The sequence below is a fragment of the Loxodonta africana genome, chromosome 6 (genome assembly GCF_030014295.1).
Source record: "Loxodonta africana isolate mLoxAfr1 chromosome 6, mLoxAfr1.hap2, whole genome shotgun sequence".
Taxonomy (NCBI): Eukaryota; Metazoa; Chordata; class Mammalia; order Proboscidea; family Elephantidae; genus Loxodonta; species Loxodonta africana.
In genome coordinates, this window is record NC_087347.1 from 82405148 (window position 1) to 82430129 (window position 24982).

At 36.0% G+C, this 24982-nt stretch overlaps 1 protein-coding gene across 2 annotated transcripts in view; it reads left to right on the forward strand.

The window, feature by feature from the left end:
- Positions 1–16575, forward strand: part of GRB14 (growth factor receptor bound protein 14) — a 134291-nt gene extending 117716 nt beyond the window's left edge. For both annotated transcript variants that reach the window (XM_003405824.4, XM_023542883.2), the window contains 8 exons: positions 2726–2836; positions 3028–3123; positions 6908–6988; positions 12091–12207; positions 12297–12369; positions 12515–12602; positions 14856–14949; positions 16207–16575. In XM_003405824.4, the coding sequence (XP_003405872.1) occupies positions 2726–2836; positions 3028–3123; positions 6908–6988; positions 12091–12207; positions 12297–12369; positions 12515–12602; positions 14856–14949; positions 16207–16353 (807 nt within the window). In that variant the 3' untranslated portion in view covers positions 16354–16575. The remainder of the gene's footprint in view (positions 1–2725; positions 2837–3027; positions 3124–6907; positions 6989–12090; positions 12208–12296; positions 12370–12514; positions 12603–14855; positions 14950–16206) is intronic.
- The last annotated feature ends 8407 nt before the right edge of the window (positions 16576–24982 follow it).

Consider the following 24982-nt stretch of genomic DNA (forward strand, 5'->3'; position numbering starts at 1 on the left):
GTAAAGGAGTAATACTTGGCTCTTTTCCAGATTTTCCTTTGCTATTCTCTCATAATTTTTTTCATTTTCCTCATATGTGGCTTTCCTTTGTTGCTTTTGTTGTGCATTTTTTGCTTGTTTGTTTTTCAGTTGTGGTGTGAGTGGTGGAATGCTTCGTGGAATGAGTTTCTACTAGTTTAGTAACCTATCCCCTTGCATAAATCTCTTATTTATAAGTATATGACATTGTTTTACTACCTAGTATTCTGTCATATGGATGCATTTAACTAATCTTTCTTGAACATTTAAACTAGTTTTCAAATTTTTCTATCATAAATAATGTTAGGATGAATATTTACTCACTTTGCTCTTAAAGTCAGACGTTTTCTTAACCATTTTAATGAGATAGCTCTTTTCCACTGTTAATGTACAAAATAACATATGAGAGTGTTTTAAACTGGATCAAATTTTTTTACTTTTAACATCGGAGAAAAGTGGTTTCTCAATCTAGTAATCATGTTTATCGCACTATCATTTCGTCATTGGAGGAGATGATCATGTCTATTTAATTCCTACACTCTTAAACTTCTCTAACAGCCTTCTCATTAAAACCCACACCCATTACATTTTTTGTTTCATCCTTCACCTCGTTTCCCTCCCTGCCCCATTTTACAACAAAACAGCCCTTCTTGCTTCTACCGGATCCATTCGCTTATCTCCGCAATGGCCTTCCCCTTGACTAGATAAAAAAAAAAAAATAGACAAAATAAAAATAGACAAAATAGTAAGCATTAAACCTCCATTCTCAGGGCAGACCTTAGGTCACTTCAGAGAGTATCTGACTTTGTTATCCATCAACACATAATATTCTTCTTTCTAACCTCTTCTTAGCAAACCCATGCTCCATAGCCTGTACATGAAAATGATTTTAAGTTAACCCTCAAAGAAAAAATTTGAGGATATTAGGTAGCTTCAATGATTATGACCTTAGTAAAAATTATTATTTAATATGACTTTTCTACCTGCAAGGATGCCATTTTCTGTCCCTTTTTTAAGGAGGTCTCGATTTATTTTCCTTTTTAAAGATGTAAACTGCATGAGAGTTAGATACACACTGCTACAAGCCTTGGGGCTGTGGCCAGGACATATTAACAGAGAAACCTCTGAGTACCCTCCTCTCCAACTTTGCCCTGATGTACACACGCACATGTTTAGCTATGCAACTATCCAACTCATCCTCATAGTCCCGTAGTGCCGTAGGCCTTAATGTGTCTGCAGTAATGGGATACAATTCAGCCGAGAGAGGACACCGATCATGCCTCCAGTGTTTCTTAAGATGCCCTTTTCTCACATCCGAGTGACTCAGGTCCATTGACTTCTGCGATATCATTGGAAGGGATGGCTTTGTGCCATCTGCATAGAAATCAAATATTTGTTTACTGGAAACCAGTTTCTATGAAGGAATAAAATGGATAAGCCATGGCGATAAGAATATCTTTCTCCTTCATCCTCCTTATTCTAAGGGTTTTAGGCTTTTTTTTTTTTTTTTTTAATAATTTTTGTTTCTGCCTTATTTTTCCATGGAGTTGTGAACTGGAGTTAGTCATTAAATCAAAATGCCTGAGAATACTGACATACAGAGAAATGCTTGCTCTACCAATTATCAGAAATGGGATAGATAAAAAGCTCCTGGTAAATAACTGGAATTTCTTTGAATTTGAATGGGATTGCTCACATCGCTGAATGTTGTGGATTTTTAGAGCACCACTTCTGAATTTTAATGTGCGTGTAGATGACTTGGAGATCATTTTAAAATGCAGATTCTGATTCAGTAGTTTTGGCATGAGCCCTCGGGAGCTTTCTAACAAGCTCCCAAGGTGATTATGATGCTCCTAACCTGAGTTCACACTTAGAATTGCCAGGTTTTAAAGAACAAGTGAGCTTTGGTCAGTTTTGATTATATTTTCTACCCCAGGGTTAAGTATTTCTCCAGGTATTAACCTATCAGAGAATATCATGACCTGGTGATATCCCATGACCAACTCCAAATCTCCTGGATTTCTCAGAGGAAAAATAGCCATTCAGGATTCCACTTCGCCTTGAAAATCAGACACATTCCAGTGGCAGGTAATTTCCCTGAATTATTCTGTGCAGGCTTCCTTCTTATAGGAGGAGAGTTGTGAAGCCTGTCTGTCCTCCACTGGTGTGTCCCTAAGAGATGAGGGATGTCATTCCTGAGGAGTGTGGTGTGTTCATGAGGGACACACATGTGAAGGATGACCAGCTTGCACCAGACAGAAATCATCTTCTCTTTCTCCTTTTTCTTCTCTAAACTTCTCTGGAAGCTCAAACCAGGCTTCTTCCCCTTGTCGAACTGCCATCCTTTGAAACCTAGATAGGAAAATCATTTCGAAAAGCCATTCTTTGCTCTCTTCTCACCCTCCGAAAGGAATCTAAGGGATTCTCGGTGGTGGTTAAAAAGAATAATTTTATAGTTGGAAGGTGCATTGTTTTGTACTATTTGAAGTTAAATTATGAACAAACTGTGACTTCCCAAATTAAATCAAATTGTATCCAGTTCCTGGTTATTTAAGGATATGGTAACCTAGTTTTCGTTTGCTTTTTGTTTCTGTATACTGAAATTCTGTTTGGAATAATTTTTGCCCAAGGTATAAATTATGTAATATAATAGAAACACAAACAAAAAGTGTAAAAATATGTATTCAACACTTTTTTTTGTTTAAAGGAACCTCGGCATTTGCAGTTTTTCAGCGAGTTTGGCAATAGTGATATTTATGTGTCACTGGCAGGCAAAAAAAAACACGGAGCGCCGACTAACTATGGATTCTGCTTTAAGGTACAGGCTTAATATTTTGATAGATGAATAAAGCAAGCCTCAGCCTTTTAGGTAAGCTTGGGTTTCTTTTAATTTCTTTTTAAAAGAGATAGCTTCCTCTTATATATAGGAGAATTTTAGTGGCTTTTATTTCAACAGGTGTTACCTTCAAGATATGCATTAACGATAAACAATGTGCTGTGGCCTTCTAGCCTAACAAAGCAGGAGGGCCCCGAGACCTGAAAATGCTCTGTGCGGAAGAAGAGCAGAGTAGGACATGCTGGCTGACCGCAATTAGATTGCTTAAGGTAATCTCGCCGGAGGCGTAAATTTCTATTAAGTGTTAGGAGTATGTAAAAGTTTGAGCATATCTGTATTTCAAAACATGAAAACTCATTGTGAATCTGTGTGGCTATATGGGGAAGAAGAAAAATAGCCACAACCAAATGTGTGTGTGTGTTTTTTTTTAATCTAAAAGATAAACATTTCCAGAGTAGAATAACCTAATGCATTTATTTTGTGTGTGTGTGCATGGGGAATAAGCATTTCATTTCTAGAAATGTTCTGATTTTTACTGTTGTAAGAGTATCACCAGTATGGCTGATTGAAACTTCTATAGCGGACTTAGTCTGTGTTATTAAAATGTTGCCAACATTCCAACCTGAGGGGTATTTTAAAATATGCCCACGTGGAGGTGTTTAATGCAATTGCTTTTTGTTTCATTTCAGTATCTTCTAAATTATTTTCTGGTTTCACAAGTATGATTTAAATTACCATATAGGATTTATGATGATATATTTTAAAACCCCTGTCTTTGTGCTAAGTAGGAATTACTACTTTCATAAGCATAATTTGTTGGTGAGCATTTTGAAATGAGTAACAACTTTCTAAAGGTTGATAGACCTTAGGGAAGACATTGGATATATTTCCTCCAGAATATTATGGAAAACATTTATTTTTGAAACCTGTACGCAGGTAAATTCAACACAACTTTAAATTTATAATTATAAAAATTATCAGTCATTTCACTTGAAGATATTACCTTCGTAGTCACAGTTTGGGAGAAAATTCCCAAAAACCCATCTTTTCATTGAAAACATACAATTCAAGGAATATGTCTCTCTGCTGGAACTGGCCAGTATCATTGCTGCTGAAGTGTGAAAATCACCTCAATAAAATATATAATGTGCCATTGTTGTTAAATCTTTGGTTTAAAATGGAAGCCTCAACATTTTCCAAGTTACTCTTCATGATTCCTGCCTGGGCACTAAAATAATTTGCTAATATAATTAAACCATTATTACAGGAAAATTTAGATTATTAATATTGGATATATATGTTAAAACTGGCTCTTTGGTATACTTATAGATGGAAATCACAGAGCAGTATAGGGTTTTGTGACACCTTTGGGTTCCACCATTTCATTTAGCATGAAGAATGAGATGCAGTCAACTCCGATTTAATTACAGTTTGTACATTTTCCAGGTCCACTGTTTTCCTGCTGCCATTGCCACTTTTAGTTCTTTAAGTTGTTAACCTTTTACTAACATGCCTGTTTAGAGAGTGATCAGGGTAAAGAAGGGCAGAATAATCAGAATCAGAATTACCAGTTGTCGTACTGGGTTTGGAAGAATGTATTTTTTAATGGTTTAAATGAAGCTTTTAGATTAACTATAAAATTTAATTTTTCTATTATGACAGATAGCCACTGTGGTTACCTACTTATAGGGGTTTGTTTGTTTCTCAAATGCTCTACTTTTAAAATGAAAGTATTTTTTTTTTTTTTTTTCTTTAACAAAGCTCAGAAGGCTTGATTCTTTGAAACTCTCATGATAGGTAGTTGTGTGTGTTGTTCATTATCATAAAATGTAAAAAAGAAATACAGAAATTTAGAGAATCTTAGAAACCAACTAGCTCAGGGAGTAGTAACTACAGACATACTGTTGAATTGCCTGAGAAGCTTTCTGAAGTTGTACGTGCCCCAGCCCATCCCTGGGAATCCTCATTAAGTGAGTCAATAATCTCTTCATGTAGCATCAGATGGAGACATTGCTATTCTTTTTGGAGAAATGCCAGTTGCCTATGTTGTTGTTGTTGTTGTTAGGTACTGTTGAGTTGGCTCCTACTCTTAGTGACCTTATGTATAACAGAAGGAAATGTTGCCCTTCCTGTACCGTCCTCACAGTCATTGCTATGTTGAGCCCATTGTTGCAGCTACTGTGCCAATCCATCTTGTTGAGGGTCCTTCTGTTTTTCACTGACCATCTACTTTACCAAGCATGATGTCTTTCTCCAGAGTTTGGTCCCTCCTGATGACATGTCCAAAGTAAGCGATACAAAGTATAGATTCATAGAGTGTTTGAGGCTTAGAAAAGGGGAGGTTAGGTATAATGTCCTAATTCCATATTGTTCCTTTTCCTTTAATTAAGTCCTCTGCTGGCTTCTCTCTAACATATTTTAGTTCCTTATCTGCTTCTCAATAGGACAGGGAAGTGTTAAGGTCACCTCGTGCCCTGCCCCTTGACCAAAGGTAAATATCTGCTAAGACATCCTGCAGTGCAGAGGGAACTACCTAACACTGCAGTTACCAGGGACAATACCTCTGTGAAGAAAACAGTCTTATTAGTAGGTAGCAGGCTTTTCACAGCAGATTAAATAAAAGGCAGTCAAGTCAGCATTGATGTGGTGGCGATGGATTTGATTTTGGTTTGGTAAGTAGCATTACCTGTGAAAGTGTTGGTTTTAGGTTATTATATACTCCTCAAAATGATTTTGACCAGAAATTAAGCTCCTCTGGCAATGAGTTTGTTTTTTTTTTTTTTTTTGGTCTTCCTTGTAAAGTTATGGTATGCTTTGAGTTGATTTAGATCAATTTCATTAGGCCCCAGCAGCATCAATTAAACATTAAATTAAAAAAAATAATTTTTTGAAGATGAGGAATAATTGAATAAAAGCAAAACAAAGAACTTTAAATGAGTATGGGATTGTATTTTTATTAAAAGCAAAAAACAATGGTAACTACTCCCCAATGTTGCCTAATTACAAAATATATCCACTTTCCTGAAATTGCTGTTAATGAAATAATTTTTACTGGAGAAACAGCTCTGTTGGAATGTTTGAGTTGAATTCATCCTAAAGGTAAGATTTGATTCCATAATGACTTTTTTCTATAGGACTCACTTTTAAGTTCATTACAGCTCCATGAAAAAGAGAATAGTGAAGTTCAGCAAAAGGAAAGCTTGTCTGTCCCATTGTGTGTGGGGGTGTGTGTGTGATTTAACAAAATAGCATAAGCCTAAGTAAAGTATCTTCCAGTTTCTGACAGAAGCCCCTCCAGAACAGGTTTGGTCATGGCAGTTGGTATTTTGTCTATTTGTAATCCCAATGCACTTTCTAGTTGTTGTCTGGTAGACCAGTCTATGTGATGTTACCTCCTGAAAGCAAAGAGGTTTCAGTCCTTGTCTAGATTGGGTTGCATTGTCTTTTGCCACCCTTTGTCTGAAATAGGCCTGGTTTGGCTCTTACACCATTTGGGCATCCCTTAATTTGAAGCCAAAAATTAAATAATGCCATAAGAATATTGATCCCAGAGGATTATACAATGCCAAGAATCCTCAATATAAGTATCAAGTTTGGGATTTACTGAAGGGACAGTGGAATTTATTGATCAGTCATCAGAGAGCTATGGTAAATTTACCCAGTGTTTCTTAGGATGGGTGTGGGTTTTTTGAGTCTTTGTACCACCAAGCATGGCACCGTTTTCAAGTGAGTTCTGTTATCACTAGGCAGTGTACCACTCTGTATAATTGTAGTGTTATTTGATGCTAAGAATAATGAGTACGAATATCAGCTCCAGAACTTTATACTGGGAAGTAGATCCTCAGCTGTGGGTCCAAGTAAAAACACTGTCATTTTAAATGTATCATTGCTGGACAGTATAAGATTACCTGTCAAAATTTTGGTTGCTTTATGAGTAAAGCTTATATTTTTAAATTTTTTTACATCCATGGTATATAATTAAAGTGTCGACTTTCATGAATAATCAGTATAGTAAAAGTGGTGGAAATGTGTTTTTATTTATTTATTCTGCAGTATGGCGTGCAGCTGTACCAGGATTACATGCATCCATATCAAGGCAGAAGTGGCTGCAGTTCTCAGAGTATCTCACCCATGGTAAGGACCAGATTTTTCAACCTATACTTTATTTTCCTTTTATTTACATCATTTCCTTTTGGTCAAGTAAAGTAACTCTTTGGCACCTTCCTGCCATAACACTATATTTAATTTTGTTTTCTTGGATTTGTATGTTTGCAGCCTATGTGACAAAATCAGAGCAGTACGGTATGTCTGAAGTATTCAGTTAAAATACTTAATGATATGTGTTGAAAAGATTTTGAACATATTTAAAAGAAAGTACTATATGAGCCATTCTGTCTCATTACTGTATCTGAGGATTAGATCTTAATGAGATAATTTACAGTACATTTTCCTTGGGATTGTAGACTATGCTTCCTTAATTATTGGTCTTGATTGTGTATTCATTCATTCATTTATTTCTGGGAATATCATAGTCTAGTATGAATATGGAAACCCTGGTGGCGTAGTGGTTAAGTGCTATGGCTGTTAACCAAAGGGTCAGCAGTTCAAATCCACCAGGTGCTCCTTGGAAACTCTGTGGGGCAGTTCTACTCTGTCCTATAGGGCCGCTATGAGTAGGAATTGACTCGACAGGACTGGGTTTGGTTTTTTTGGGGGTTTAGTATGAATATGCCAGTGGGTTGGGATTTTAAATGATGCACCTTATACCTTATACATGCGAGCTCTTCTGTGCTCTAGCTTTCTAAAAATAAAAATTGTAAAAGTTCAGGTTCCTTAAAAAACAGACTCCATTCCAGGCAACCCCCAAACTGTGAGCCTAAATATAGGTCACGCACTGCATTAATGCTGACACTGCTTCTCAGATTGATAATAAATGTAACCTGGATATTTACTTGCAGACACAAACATCTCTTTTCCTTCTTTAGGACTTGATGTTAATTTCCTGTGCATTAACACAAGAAATTTATTTCTGAACTTAAAGTTTATGCTCTGCAATTTTTTTGTGTGCTCCTTAATATTGAGTATATTAGGAATTCAAATTTAGATGCCTGGGTTACAAATCAGTTATCGTGCATTTTTTGAAACCTGCATTTCCACTTAGATTAAAAATATATTCTTCATGGCTATGACCAAGGAAGGAACATTTACCCCACATGTAATGTAGCAGATGAAATACTCAGTTCTAGGAATGAGGCATGAAATAATGTTGATTAGGAAGCTTGATAGACTATATAGATGAAAAGAACTCCAATTCTGTAGTTACATTGCTTTACGGTGTGGAAGAGTAACTTTTCTTCTTTGTATCATATTATTTTTAAGCCCTAAAACTAGAAACTAAAGAAGGTAATGAATTTTTATAAAAGGAATTGGTTTAAGGTGAGTATTTTCACAATTTGTCATCTTACCCTTATCTTTGAATCTATATGTACACAAAAAGAATAAGAATTTTATTAGCTTAATCCCTTCCTAAATCCCTCTAAATTTCTTTTAGAGTCTAAAGTTATTAGAATGAACATGTTAATAGCAGCCAAGCATTTGGAGGCAATTATTGTTTAATTCCCTCTTAATAATAGGAAAAACAAAGAACTTTCTAATCTTATCACTGTTGTTAGCATCCAAGTAAGGTATATTCTTACCTTTTCCCGTTGGAAGTGATCCAACTTTTGATCAATATGTAAATGATAGTTTGGGTACTGTAGGATTATTTGTTCCATCCCCATGTAAATGAAGAGACATACAGGTGAATCTGGTAGGAGGAATTGGAGGTTGTAAGGTTTGGAGGTTCAAGTCTACCCAGAGGCATCTTGGAAGAAAAGCTTGGCGATTTATTTCTGAAAAATCAGCCATTGAAAACCTCATGGAGCACAGTTCTACTCTGTCACACACGGGGTGGCCATGAGTCAGAATTGATTCAGTAGCAACTGTTTTTAAAGCGTGGGACTTAGTGGCCTGTGTAGTGAGGCCCTGTATTCTATGGCAGTTGTCATGATTAGAGAGAGTAACATCTGAAAGTTAGAGTGAGAAGAGTAATTCATTTGAGAATTGTATTTCCGTTATTCTTAAGTTCCAAGATGGAAACTAAGAAGTTTGGGGAGGTACTCGTCTGTCCTTCAATGTCCATGCAGGTTCTTACATTTCTAGATTATTAGTGAAGAAACAGTGACCTGTGTAAAATACACTAGAGCCCCTCACCGGCTCTTAGTTGTCACGCCAAAAACTATTTTCAGTGACGGAAATGGAAAACTTAGTGTATTTTAATTACATTTTTAAAGGAACAATATTCTCTGTTTAATATTTCTAGGTATACATTTTGAAAACAAAAATGAGAAAAGAAATTTCTCATACTATAATGAACGTGATAGCTATACATAGCACATATTGGCCACCCCCATCAGCCTTTGAAAGAAGAATCATCAGCAGGCATTTCTGAAAGACAGACATATTTTTTCCTTCTTTAGGCAAACAAAGGATTTATTTAAAAAGGCACCTATATGGTCCCGGGTGGAGTAAGAGGAATGGAAGACAAGTTTGTTCAGACTCTTATTATTCCTCATTGTTGACCCTGGACTAGATATTTCAAAGTGCATTTTAATTCTGTGGTACATAAAAGGACCATAGAAAGGGCATACCTGTTTCTGATTCTACCTAAACTATCTGTGTGACCTTGGTAGAGTCACTGGTGTCCTCCAGTATAAGATAAGGATGGTTGTCATAATCTCTAGAATCTATTACATCTCTGATGTCCTGCGACTCTGTGTGAAGAAGGTGAGAGAACAAAATCTGAGGAAATTCTGTGTCCCTTTGCTAAGAACTGCACTGATAATTTTATCTAGATCCTTCAAACGGGATTGCAGAGAGTGTGTGGCTACTAGCTACTGTTCAGCTAAGCTGCCGGTAGGTGCACATTTAGGTGCAAATCTCACTAAGAGTGACTGGATCTGATCTGAAAGTGTGGCCTAGATTGTCCAGGGTGTACCCGGGCCTCTTCTTTCTTAAAAAGTGCCCTTAAAATCATGGACCCTTTTTTAGGGCCTGCCCTGTACCCCACAAGAAGAAAAACAAGAAAAAGGGGCAGATATTTGAGAAATATACCAATTCTGAATGTTTTCAACATTGCTTTCCTGTGTGAAAGAAGTTTAACTGAAAATGACCTTTTGAGTTCAAGTCAGACTCTGCTTCACTTCCATTTCTTTGTCCACTAAAGGTAAACTATTAATTTTTTATCCTTCACCTGCCATTTAGTAAAAAACAGACAAAACTGTGCTATAGTCCTGTTTTTCCCTAGTGTAGCTAATGTAGCAAGTGAAAAGTTCTTTATTTGTATTGTAGTCTCTACTTAGGTCAAGTAATCATGGAACATGAGACCTTGTTTTATATTCCTTCCTGTTGCATGGTAGGCCAAAAAAGGAATAGCTGGTAAGTGTTTATTTTACTTTCCTAAGAGTATTTTATGTTATCAGAAACTTGAGATTATAGCACCCATCTTGGCATGTGAAGGGAGAGATATTATAAGGATAAAGCTATCATTATGATTGAGGCTAGTTACTCTGTGGTTTAGGCAGGTGGAGGCTTTTCATTAATGTCGGCAAAGGAAAAGTATATCCGACTAGTCCACAGCCCTGCACGGAAGATCATGGGGTGAGAAGGGCAGGCTAAGGTGTGACAGCAAAAAGAGATTACAGAGACAGCATCTGTCTGGAAAGAGCAGCTGTCAGTTATAAAAGCTCCTGTAACAAATGAAAGATTGCATGCTGGATCTTGAGAAATATAGATGAACCATAAAAATATTGTGAAATACTACATCATGGTTTGAAGAGAAAATAACAAATGGTAATAAAGAGGAATGTGCAATGCAGTGATAAATGAGCTCTAATTAAAAAAAAATTTTTTTACAGACAAGATTATGTTCCAAACACACATTTGACTATAGTTTGTTGACTAAGCTAGCAATGGCAGAATCCACATAGAGAGGTATAATATGGTCTTAACAAGCCATAAGTCCCCACATATATTTTGACTCATACTTTACCATGAGATCTCTGTCCTTGGTTTTACTCCTCTATTAGTGAAAAATAACAATAACTATAGTGGGGATAACTGTTAAACATTTTTCATGCTGCTTTTGATTTTCTTTTTCCCCTTTGGAGGAATTTTAATTCTTCTTCAAATTGTATAAAATGAGTGAGACTCTTGACTGACGTTTTTGACAGTTGTCTGTAAGATGCATGACCTGTTGTTGGGTTGTCTACTTTTAAAAAAATGATTGAGAAGTAGAGCTCCAAATAGATAAGCAAACAAAACAAAAATATAGAACTTGATTCTAGATATTTTACCTCCATCGTCAGAGAATATGAATACTAGAAGTATTTGGAAAAAAGGTGATTTTATTACTTGTTTAAATTATGTTTGTTTCAAGATACCGTCTTTTTACGTTAATTCTTCTTTCATCGTTAGTATTTGTTTTGGAAGTTCTAATTTTGCTATGTTCTCACAGGAGAAAAAAAATATTCATATATTAGATCAGAAAGTTTAATATTATGGAATTATCTGAATTTTACTAATTTTATTTTCTAATTAAGATAAAAATTGGTGTGATAAATTTTCAAAATATATATCCTAGTTTGCTTCATTACAAGCGTGAATACTCTTTTTTTCCTAAGAGGTGCAAGTTAATCTGAATTGGAGCTTTGTGCATCTTGAGTCTTATAAAATAGCTGCTTCATAAGTAGATGGATTTGACCTTAAAGGACAATTGATGAGCCTCAGAACAGTGGAGAGATGAGTGCAGAAGTAGTAAAAAGAGAAGTAGTAGATCTTCTTAATCATACAAATTCCTTTCTAAATTGGAGTTTACCATTTTCCTGGAAAACATGAAGAGTTGGGGTTGTTAGTAGAAAGACAGGCTTACCTTGAAAGCTTTAAATCTCTTTGTTCAGCACTAATTAGTTACCTTATCAAATAACTGTGTAACTTATTTGAGAAAAATATAGCCCCATTTTATCTTGAATATATGTTTTAACTTCTTAATTTCCTCAAATATATTTTATTGTGAGGCATCTTTGGCATCACGTTCTAGAATGGAAAGCTGTTGCCAGCAAAGGCCTGGAAGGTAACTTTCAAAGTTCTTTTCATGGTTAAATGGTTAAAAGTGTATTTTGTTTGTTTGTTTTTCCCAGAGGAGTATATCAGAGAATTCCCTGGTAGCAATGGACTTCTCAGGCCAGAAAAGCAGAGTTATAGAAAATCCCACTGAAGCTCTATCAGTTGCAGTTGAAGAAGGACTTGCTTGGAGGGTACAGATAGCTTCCCTTTCTTTGAAATATTTGTGATTTGAGTTTGTTGTGCTCAAAATTTGAAAATAATTTCCCCCTTCCTTGCTCAGAAAAAAGGATGTTTACGCCTGGGCCTTCACGGTAGCCCCACTGCCTCTTCACAGAGCTCTTCCACAAACATGGGTATGTCTGTTTGTGTTATTGTAACCAGGTGGATGGATAGAGGTGTATTTAGATGCCGTCACTAAGTGGATGTGGTGGAAGTATATGCAATTAAGTTGTTATCATTTCAAAGAAAACTTTGTATGCATCCATTTTATTTCTTCAGCTATCCACCGATCACAGCCGTGGTTTCACCATAAGATTTCTAGAGATGAAGCTCAGCGACTGATTATTCAGCAAGGACTTGTAGATGGGTAAGTTTGATATCTTTGGTATTGAGTGGTAGCGATTTGGATTTTTCCTATAAGTGGTATTCACTTACTCCATCCACACAAAGAGTTTGTGATCTTCACTTACCATAAAACAGAATTAATTTTGTTCTTTAAGGATGATTATCCTTGTATCCTAGTAACAGCTATATAATACCTGATATATAGTTTTTGCTTACATATTTGTTGCATAAATGAACAGGTAACTGAATAGGATACTTTACTCTTAACTAGCGATCACTAATATTACCCATTTTGTGCCAGTTCCTGTATCTCAGGTATTAACTGATGGGAGAAAAAACTTGTTTTTGAATGTCAATTAAGTAGGTGGTAGACATTTTTTTTTTTTTTGGAAAAAAATTATTATTTGAACTTATAATTAATATCCTTCCAAAGTGTGGTTTGTCTCATGACATTATTTTACAGGTTATGTTTTTAAAGTATAATGCAGGCTATTTCTTACTTACATACTTCTACTGCTTTTATTTTTTTTTTCTGTCTGTTTACATCCCTGTTTTCTTTCCTCTAAATTTTTGCAGCTTAATGTAATATAAACTTACAAAAAGAGTACTTCCTGTTCCTCATGTTATCTTTTTACTGGATATTATGGAGGATGCAGAAAAAATATAAAATAATTATGAAATATTTATAATCTAAAGAATTTTAATTTTCTGAAATTACCCAGAATTTAAGATACTTTCCATAATACTGGCTAAATTTTCTTCTCAAATTTAATACAAATTATGGAGGTTGTATTGAAGTTTGGATGAGAAATGAAACCAGCATCAATTTAAACAAATGGTTATGGGATATTTTATCTTCAGGGGCTAGACTAAGGTGATGACAAAGTTCCAAGGTGATTTAATTCTGGCATTTAGATAAGAACATGTCTTTTCATGCAAAATTATTCATAGCCAGTCAGCACATTACCAGACTCTAAATAAGAGAAAAATTTAATATACTTCTCTGTGTGGATTATAGCCGTTTTGGATATAAATTTGAACAGTCTGCAGAATTACAATCTAAGGAGACTAAGAAAAGAAATAAATCGCAAAGGATTATTAAAATGTTTTAGAGAATTATAATTCCCTTTATTTCTGAGCCTAGTTTTGTAAATAGAATAAAGTAATTCTATTTCATGTATAAAGACTGAGACTATTGCTTTTTTTTTTTTCTGTATTTTTTTTTTTTTGGAAGACATGATGGTGCCAAGTGGTCCACTAGGTGGTAGTGGTGATCTGCTCTGAAAAGGGAGAATTACAGCCTGATCTGTCAGTGACACTCCCTTTTGTCCCATCTCCCAGTGACATAATGTCGGAATCTCACGCAGCACAATTGAAATGGATAATCTCATCAGGCATCTGTGATGGCTCAAATGGGGCTGCCTCTGTGCCCAGTCACAGTGAGATTAGTATTGGAGTCACCAGTTGGGACGGTTCGCACAGCCTGTCCGCCAACAACTGATGCAAAACTGGTTTTACACTGCATTGCCAGTAAATAGGAATCCACACCTGGCAGCCTTCTTCTCTTAGGCCATTAGCCTGACATTATAAAGGCTTTTCCACCTCATTTCTCAGGGTTAAAGTACATGTTGTTTGATTTTTTGTTTTGTCTTGTTTTACTTAAGACATTTTACTTAATCATTTAGTACATGATTTCAGAATTGATTTTTTTTTTTTTAATATATTCTTTTCTCACTCTTTCCACTTGCTTTTGTATATCTAACAATAGGAATTAGAATCAAAAGAAGAAAGGGGAGCCAGGGTAGGAGAGGGGGTTTTAAAAAAAAAGATCTCATTCTAAATAAATAAAATTTTCTCTTTTCAGGGCCTAATATAACCCAGATGTTAAAATAATCATTGCTAATGCCTCATTCTCTGTGCAAAAAGGATACAGTTACCCATGAATACCCAATTTCCCAGTGGAAGAAGGACATAGCAGTAATTGTTGATGCCAGCAGAACATTATATTGGTTATTGTGAGCAAACAATCTGACAAATGGGCTATATATTTAACCTATTAAAATGACATTAGAGCTGATGACAGTTTTATAGTATAAGACTATGCTATACTATATCATTTACCATGTTGGATAATCCCAGCCATTGAATACACAAGGGAACCCCCCGGCTACAACATTTCTGAGTATACTTCTTGGATTTGTTATGTGCTATATATATAATTCTTTGAAATCCATGAATAAATGTAGAAGCATTGAAATCCCTTCTCTCTTTTTAGAGTTTTCTTGGTGCGGGATAGTCAAAGTAATCCCAAAACTTTCGTACTGTCAATGAGTCATGGACAAAAAATAAAGCACTTTCAGATTATACCAGTAAGTAATTTGTGATTTCACATTCCTATATTGCAATGGGTGGTTATGGGTATATTAGAAATGATGTTAATGTATAAGCTTTTGGAAACTATGATTTTCTTTTAGTCTTTTATTAAATATCATTTGGGAGGTTGTGTTTTGACTGGAGTTAGGTTTGGCAGAAATTGTTTTATGAGTCTGAATTAATATAAGAAATACAGGAATCATAAAAATTAAATTTCCCTTTTTCCACAAAATATGATTTAGCAATATTGTATAGACCCCATGCCACCTGTTGTTAAAAGGCCAGTAAAGATCCTTTCTCCTGAATTCTGCTAATGTTTATTTTTTTAACCATTATCTTAAAGCCCCTTCTCTCAAAAATGTTGTTGCTTTGTTTTGTTTTTTTTTGTTTTTAATGGTTATGGGTAGAAATATAAGGGCTCTTGTACTGGTGAACCTTTAAACTTTTCTGAGCACATTTAAAATATCTTTGTGATTCTGATTGAGTGGCACATCTTGCTTTGGGCTTTTCGTTGCTACTGTTACGTGTGTGTGTGTGCTCACACATGTACATGTGTGCACACCATCTGTATATATAGAACCAGGTCATGCGGTGTAGAGATTCACTCTACTTCTAGGAAAGCATTACAGAAGATGGCTAAATTACTCATTTTTCCTTTTGAATTGCCTGGTTTTGAAATTATCCAAAGACCATATGAAGTGCCGTCCCTACATCTTTGATTATGTGATCAGTGTTCCTGGCAGGTATGAATTGTTTAATGACAGAAGACTTCACTGCCAAAAAAAAAAAAAAGATGAAGCCTGACTGACATTCCATGAGCATAATATTTGATTGCTGTATGTGAATATTCATTTTTAATATACTAAAGGAGGCTGTTAAGTAGACAATATTTAGAAATGGAAATTAGTTTCTGTAAATGGAGCATTAAAATCTTCTGTTTACTTGTACACAGAATATTTCAGATTTCTCACTTTTCATTGATTCATACTATCCTAACTAACAGAATGTTGGGGAATTAAAAGTAGAAAAATAAAGCCACACTGCTGATCCTAGGATCAGATGATATGTTTCCTTTAAGGGCAAGTGAAGTTACAAAAAAGAAGTAGACATGCCACAGAGTTATTTTTAGGATGGTAAATTTAGTTTTATAGATTTGCGTATTTTGACATACAAAGCCACAGTGTGCAATGGAATATGATAGTCTTTCTGGATAACTTACTGTCCTTACCAGTTTGTTGTTATTCTTCTGGCAGGTGGAAGATGATGGTGAAACGTTCCACACCCTGGATGATGGCCACACGAGATTTACGGATCTAATCCAGCTGGTGGAGTTTTATCAACTCAATAAGGGCGTACTTCCTTGCAAGTTGAAACATTATTGTGCTAGGATTGCTCTTTAGCCAAACCGAAAGTGACTTGTTAAACTAGTGAAGAAAAAGAACTCTAGGAAAAAAGCAAACCCACAAATAAGGATGAAAATGTTGCCATGGTGAAAAGAATGTATTTTACCTACAAGTTAACAAAAAATAGTTTGTGCATTGCAAATAAGCAAAGACTTGGATTGACATTACATTCATCATTTAAAATTCATTAGTTAAAAATTAAACCTCAGAAAAAATGATTTGGTGTGTTCTTGTGTGATTTTGTATTACTATAATATATTCTTCAAAAATGCAAAATTTAAACGTCTATTTATCCTTACTTACTATAGAAGTGTTAGAAGTCTCACCCACGAAACATGAAAAAATTTCTGGGTTCAGAATGAATTATTTGTAGTTACATTACCTTTTTTGTAACTTAAGAAGTATGATAAAACTTGAGTTATCAATGAAGAGAAACTATAACATGTTAATAACAGTAGAAGCTATTTTGAATTATATATTTTCTGAGTTTATCATAACCTTAAACTTAAATCATATTTTGAGGAAGCAGCTTAAAATTATTTTGAAATATATTGATTTCTTTCTGAATGACTTTTATTACATTATTGAATTACTATACTGTAGACTTTATACAGGTATTGTAGTGGCACGCTGCTAGTGTACGTTACGTACTGTCCATCACATTTTTTTTCATTCATTTAATGATTGACTGGAGCCATCTACTTACTTTTATGAAAAAGACCAAACTGTAGATGGAACTTGTATAATTTTGACACATCTTCCTGTGACACACAATCTGTGACAGTGTAACATTGTCACCTTAATATTTCACACGTCCCCCATTCTCTTACTTTCATAAGACTCGTTAAAGCCCTTTCTCCTAGATCATTAACCTAATCAAAATGAATGAATTTAAAGATTCAAAGTCTGTAAGGACCCTAATAGGTACATCTTTGCTCTTTTCTTTGTGGATGCCCTTTTCAGTTTCTTCCAATGGCAACATCAATATGGAAGCCAAAGATTTCACAACTTGGGATACTAAAGCTCCTTTTTCCTGCTCTGAGACCATCTCAGAAATTTTAGATGACTCCGTTTTTCCTCTTTTTTTATGGAAAAGATATTCATTGTTCTAAAAAAGAAAAGAGAAACAAAGACATCAAATAAAGAAGATAGTGCCCATCTCTTCTAGTTGGCCCTTGTAACAATATTGTGGGAAACTTAGAAAGGTATTTTAAACAATATTTCAAACTGCATACTCTAGCTTTAAGTAAAAACTATACTTTTTGGTAACAGCATTTGAAAACATTCATGAAATGCTAATAAAATTAACCATCACTGAAAAAGAGTCATTGGTTGAATTTTTTAAAATATTCAGTTTAGTTTTAGCCAATGCAAAACTAAATTCTGAAACACTCAGGTTTAGAGCATAAATCTGATGTTATGAATTATCCATCTGAGTTCCACAAAAGCTTGGAAAACACATAGACTCTCTAGATGAAGCAGCAGTGGGTAACCGTGCTTATACCTTTCCACTGTTCAGAATGACCTTGAGTATTTTCAATTTATAAAAATACATTGTGTTTGACTTGGAACACATTTTCTTATTTTGTACTTGTTCAAGTTGACAGTATCAGAAAATGTAATATTTTAAATACTAGACCAATTTATGCTTGTCTTTTTAGCTAGTATCTATAACTTCATTTATAATCTAAATTTATTATTGTGAAGCCCAGATTTTATGTGTAATTGCTTACTTTGATCTTAAAATATATAATCAAGAAAAATTACTAAGACTGATAGAAAACCAAACCCATTGCCATTGTGTTGATTCTGACTCATATCTACCCTATTGGACAGAGTAAAACTGCCCCCTAGGGTTTCCAAGGAGCTGTTGGTGGATTCGAACTGCCAACCTTTTTGTTAGCAGCCATAACTCTTAACCACTGTGTCTCCAGGCCTCCAGATTGACAGAGGGAAATGGTTATTTCCCTGATTTCTTCTGATAAAGGGTTTTGCTCCTGTGTGTGTGTGTGTGTGTGTGTGTGTGTGTGTGTGTGTTTATATCTAATGTGAAACTAGATCTGAGACTCAGACGCAGTCACAGTTGTTATAGTATTAAAATGTATCCCCCAAATAGATGTAAATTACCTTTGGATTATTTTTCACTTTGACTTAGCCAAGCTCTGCTACCTTGTACCATTTTGGATTCAGAATGGGACAATATCATCTCTGTTTTTCTCCTTTTCTGTTCACATATTAGTTATTAGTTATTATGCTGTACTTTCCCAGAAAGAAGCAAACCCAGCAGACCATTTGGTCCACATTGTGCTTTTTTAATCTCCTTAGATTGAGGTATAAGATAATTTACTTTGAAACATCCAGGAGATGTAATTAAACAAGATAAAAATTATTAGGAGTGCCTCAATTCAGAATAATTACTTGTTTCACATGTGTACTCATATAAGGCCTGAGAGATTCGAGTAGATTAGATAGAAATTTTTATTTTAACTCTGTTGTAGAACAGGCAATATCAGTCAGTTAGAATCCTCTGACTTTTGAACACCAATAATGCCAAGTCTACACATGATATTTTGATTCAATTTGTGATGTCAGACTATCCCGTGGATCACTACTTCTCTGAAGAGGAAAGACTCAGTCACAATGGTTTCAGCTTGGAGCTCAAAGCTGACTCCGCTATTGAGAAAGCTCTTCTCTCTATTGCAGGCATTCTTAAGCTTTTCTGTGCCTCGGACACATTTAGCAGCCTGGTGAGGCTTATGGATCCCCTATACCGAATGTCCTTACGTGCTAAACAGAATTTCAAAGCAAACTAATTATATAGAAACATAATTCTATATAATCTACCAGCTGCTCCTTGGAAACTGTATGGGGCAGTTCTACTCTGTCCTGTAGGGTCGCTATGAGTAGGAATTGACTCAACAGCAACAGGCTTGGGTTTTTTTGGGTATGTGTATCTGGACCCCAGGTTGAAACCCTGCTGTGTTGTGACGTGTTGTGACCTGCTGTGTCTTCCCTGGTTGTGTTGACTATTGCCCATCTGAGACCTCCAGCTTTCCATCTTGTGTTCTTTAGAGGACATAGTGGGTGATTATCAGTCAGTGTTACCCACACTACCAGTGGGACACAGAGGAGTTTACTTGAGATGCATGTTTCTGCTAACACATATTGATTTTTCACTCAGCCAAACCTCCACGTATGCCTCTTGTGGGATGTGTCACCCTTGCCAGTCCTGGCCTCTACATTTTTAACATCTGTGGCATTGAGGCAAGCTAGTAACGGGCACTGCTTGTAATGCCTCTAATCGCATATTCCTCAGGACACAAATTATAAATGTGAACAAGAGAAAGGCTGACCTCTTGACAGGGCACATTACTATGCTCACCCAAAAGTTTATTTCAGAGATCCCCCAACTTGAGGAAGGCTTTCAAATGAATGTCCAATTAGCATATTGTTACTACAGTTGGCATATCAAGTGATTAGTCCTTTGTAGTGCCAATTTCCTTTATAAGTAATTCATCACAACCTAATTCAACCCCACATAACACGCCAGAAGCTTTAGAAACTGGGTTAAGATGGTAACGCTACAGCCATAACTTGTGGGTTTGAATTCCAGCCCATCACATAGTAGGTCTATTAAAAAAAAAAAAAAAATTTTTTTTTTTTTTTTTTAAAAATTGGTCAAATCACAGTTTCTTCATCGGTATAGATGGGATCGTCATCATAATTACCATGATGACCTCTTAAATCATGGTGGTTAAATAAAATCATTCACATGAAGTGTTTAACATGTCGTCTAGATCTGAACTTATACTATTTTTCTCACATTAGTGGTTGTACATTTAGGTCCTCCACTTCTCTGGAATGTTGTTGCCCTTTTCCACCACTGAGTCCCTTTGTTGTGCTACCTCTTCTTTGCCCTTCCTGCCAAGAATTCACATCATACATGTACATTACACATTGTGCCTCTATCCTTATGTAAGTTCTTCCTATAAGGCTGTTTTTATGGAGGAAGCCATGATTACCCTATAGTAGGGTATTTCCGCTTTAGGGACTGTGGACAACCACATTGGGCCCACCAGTACCATAACCTACACATGCTCACACATTTTTTCACTTGCTGATTTAAAAGCTAAGTGTGATTTGGGATTCTCACACTGTCCACAGCCCCCCCTCCCCTTCATTTGCAGTGGTTAATAGGATGGGAAATACGGAAGGTTGAAAACCCTGCTTTAGAGATCCTGCCTGGACAATGCAGAAAATGGAATAATGCATACCTGGGTGGGGGAAAATGAAAAACAAAAGCTACAAGGCTATCAATGTGTCTCTGAGAAATAAACTTTTGCTAAAAGAACATGTTCCTCCCCCGGCTGGTTATACCCTCGGAGTGAATTCCGCTATCCTTATGGCACAGAAACTCTGGTAATGTTTGTGATCAGATAAGGAGCTAAAAATGACGTTCTTACCTTGTGTGCTTGTTAAGTTCATTTTAGCATGTACTGAGTGCCTAATTATGTGAAAGCACTTCAGAGATGCAAAACTGCATAATGGAATATAGATATGTAAGTATCTATTCTAGAAGCCAGACTAGGTGAGTGCTATACTGTAAATACAATGGAAGACATTGGTAACGCTTGAAGGGTGGAAAGGAGTAAAGTGTGTTCCTGGAAGACCTGTAGGAGTTAATACAGATGTTATCAAAGGTCGGAGGGCAGTATCAGGCAGCATGGAAAGGGTACAGATTGAATTTGAGTTTTTGGTAGATGATAGTTTCATTATAACTGAAGACCACACGACATTGTAACGGGGATGGAAGTAATGGAAAATAAGACTGGAAAGGCCAGCAACTGCAGCATTAAAAAAAAAAAAAAGTTGCCATTGAGTAGATTGTAACTCATGGGGTGATACCATGTGTGTCAGAATTAGAACTGTGCTCCACGGGGTTTTGAATGACTTATTTTTTTGAAGAACATTGCCAGGACTTTCTTCTGAGGTACCTCTGTGTGGAATTGAACCTCCAACTTTCAGCTACCAGCCAAGTGTATTAACCATGTGGACACCCAGAGGCTCTTGTGCAACATTAGGGAGAGCTTTCAAGACTCAGCAAAGCAGTTTACATTTAGTTAAAGAAAGCTACAGCGAGGTGCTTCAATGTGTCACCTGATTAAATTTTTATCTGTTTGAAATCAGGGCTGTGTTTTATTCATCTTTTTATCTCTCCTCTATACATCAGAAATGCTCAAAAATGTCTGTTGAATGAATGACTGAAATAATTCTATCATAGAAGTAGCCTGATGATTTCTTGAGTTAGAAGGGCAACTGTGGATAAGATGGCTAAGGATGCAGAAGGGAACCAAAGCTGGGAGACCCATCAGGAAGCTACTGCAGTAATCGTGGCAGCAATTAGGAGAGCCTCCCCTAGGACTATGAGCATGAAAAAGTGATTTTGTGGAGGTGGAATTAGTGACTGGATAAGCGGGATGAGGGTAAAGCAAAGGGAGAAGTTAAAAAGGACTGGTGGATTTAGAGCCAGAGAAACTAGGAGATCTTGATACTTACGGTGGTGAAAAAGTTATGATTTTAACACAAGTCATCAGAATTCTTAGAGAAAGACCAGTCTTTGTTTAGAACCTCTTTATATAGGAAAGGCGAGGTCTTAAGACTTGTTCCAGAAGTAAACAGAAAAGTACACAGAGCTCCCTTTTGCATAGGAATTGAGGAATTAAAGCATGGAAGTGAAGAAGGGGAGGCAGAGAGTGAAGCAAACAAGAGGCATGACAAGTTGGTGGGATGCTGGAATATGAGGAGAAAGATGGCCGTTGAGAAAGGCCAGAGACTCTTAAAAACGTGGATATGGAATACACATTTTTTAAAGGATATTTGCTATGTGGTGCTACAACTTAACTACCTTTCATTTTCCCAAAATAAAGTCCTCACATGTACAAATGGCTGGGAGGAGTGACATTGTGGAATATCCAGGAAAAGGGCCATGCTCCAGGTAGATATTTAGGTTGCATGAATGGAACTAAAGTGACTAAAAACTCAACAAAGATAGGAAATCCAAACTACAGGAATGAATTTCAGAAATCTTGAGTTAGGCAATGACCTTCCAAGTTAATGTAATTTGTTTTATGAAAAGTGAAAAAATAGGTTGCCCTCAGGTAACATGTAAGTTGCACTTTTAATAACAATCTTTGGTCAAGTTATGTACCAAGAAGTACTCATCAATTCATTTGTTCCTTCACTTATTTATGCAACAGATATTGTTGCTGTTATTAGTCACCATGGAGTTGACTTGGACTCATGGCAACACCATGTATAACAGCATGAAACATTGCCCAGTCTCGCACCATCTTTGTGACTGTTGCTTTGTTTGAATCCATTGTTGCAGCAATTGTATCAGTCCTTCTCATTGAGGGCTTCCCTTGCCTTCACTGGCCCTCCACTTGACCAGTATGATGTCCTCCAGTAATCTGTCCCACTGGATGATGCACCCAAAGTAAGCGAGTGGAAGTCTCAGACAATATTCTGTAATCTGTAGGGTTTTCATTGGTTAATTTTCGAAAGTAGGTCACCAGGCCTTTCTTGCTAGTCTGCCTTAGTCTGAAAACTCTGCTGAAACCTGTCTACTATGGGTGACCCTGCTGGTATTTGAAATGCTGGTGGCACAGCTTCCAGCCTCACAGCAACACACAAGTCACCACAATATAATAAACTGACAGATGGGTGGTGAAGATATTTAGTTATTGCCTACTATATGTTAGACAGGAAACCCTGGTGGTGTAGTGGTTAAGTGAATCCAGGGGTTGCTCCTTGGAAACTCTATGGGGCAGTTCTACTCTGTCCTATCGGGTCACCATGAGTTGGAATAAACTCAACGGCAATGGGGTAATGGGTTATATGTTAGACACCGTACTGAGAGAAAAGTGGTGACGTTGGAAGACACAATTGCTGACCTTGTACAGCTTATATTTTGGTAAAGGATACAAATAAAAACCAGGAAAATATATGTATAGGTACAAATTACATGTAAGGAACTGTGAAAAAGGATAACAGAACGGGCAATACACGTTAAATAAGATGGCCGAAGAAGATCCTTTAAGGAGGCATCATTTAAAGGGAGACAAACAATAAAAAGGATCTAGCCATGTGAGAGTCATGTGGGCAAAGAGCTTTTCAAGTGGAGGAAACAGCAGATGGAAAAGCCTCAAGGCCAGAAATCACACGACATGTTTGAGGAGCAGAAAGAAGAGCAGTATGATTGGGCTTGGTGGTAGAGAAGAGAGTAGTACAGATCATAGTGGACATAAGAGTGGCATGCAGGTAATACGGGTGCTTTTAGGCCATGGAAGGAGTTTAGATTTTATTTTAAGGGACGTAGAAAGCCATTGATGGTTTTTTACACAGAAAAATAAGATAGGATTTATACTAGGAGAAGATCACTCTTGAGGCTTTGTGGGTGATGTATTGGAAGTGGGCAAGAGTAAATGTTTACTGCAATGCCAACTTTTAAATAATATTTTATTGTATTTTTGGTGAAAGTTTACACAGCAAATTAGGCTCCGCTTGAAATTATCTATATATTTTCCAGTGAAATTAGTTACATTTTTCACAATGTATCAACATTCTCATTATTTCTGTTCTGGTTGTTCCATTCATCTAGTTTCCCAGCCCTCTTACCTTCTCATCTTTGCTTTAGGGTAACTGTTGACCATTTGGTCTCATATAGATGATTTTTTTTTTTTAAGAAGCACAGTATTCACAGATGGTTTTGCTTATTTCATAAGCCAATTTGTGGTTCAGGTGAAAGGTGACCTCCAGGAGTGGTTTCAGTTCAAAGTTTACAGGTATCTCAGGGTGATAGTCTCAGGGGTTCTTCTAGTCTCAACTGGTCCAATAAGTCAGGACTTTTTAAAAAGATTTTGAGTAGTGTTCAATATTTTTCTTCCATTCTGTCTGGGACCATCTCTTGTGTCTCTGGTCAAAACGGTTTGTAGTGGTCGTCAGGCACCATCTAGTTCTTCTGGCCTCAGGGTAGGTAAGGCTGTGGTGTGATATTACTCATAATAGTGAAAAACTGAAAACAATAAATACCTATCTATGGAGGATTGATCAAATAAATTAATACGCAGTGGAATACGGTGTAACCATTGTAGTGAATTATTCTGTATTGGTATTCTTATCTGTACTCACTGATAAGAAAAAATATTCACAATTTTTGAGGAAAAATGTATGTCTGTGTGTACTTGCACTGGAAAGATGTTCACAAAAATATTAGAAGTAGTTGAACCTGGTCTGTCTATAACATAAAATTAGCTGGATTTTTGGTTGACATTTTTTTTTTTTTCTTTATGTAGTTTTTTCATGAGTGGGTATACTTTTTATAATAGAAAAAAATAAAGCTCTTTTTATTTTAGGAAAAAAAGATTTCTAAAAAGAAGAAAATTACTTAAGTCATTTTACACTCTCTACTTTTTTACTTTCCTAAATTTATGTTCTTTTATTTGTTCACTGTTTTTTAATGTGAACTAACATTCTTGTCTAATATAAAATACCATATGGATTGATTATTGGCTGTCTTGTCACTCTAGTGTTTTTTCTGATCATGTTAGCCTTCTGCCAAAATATG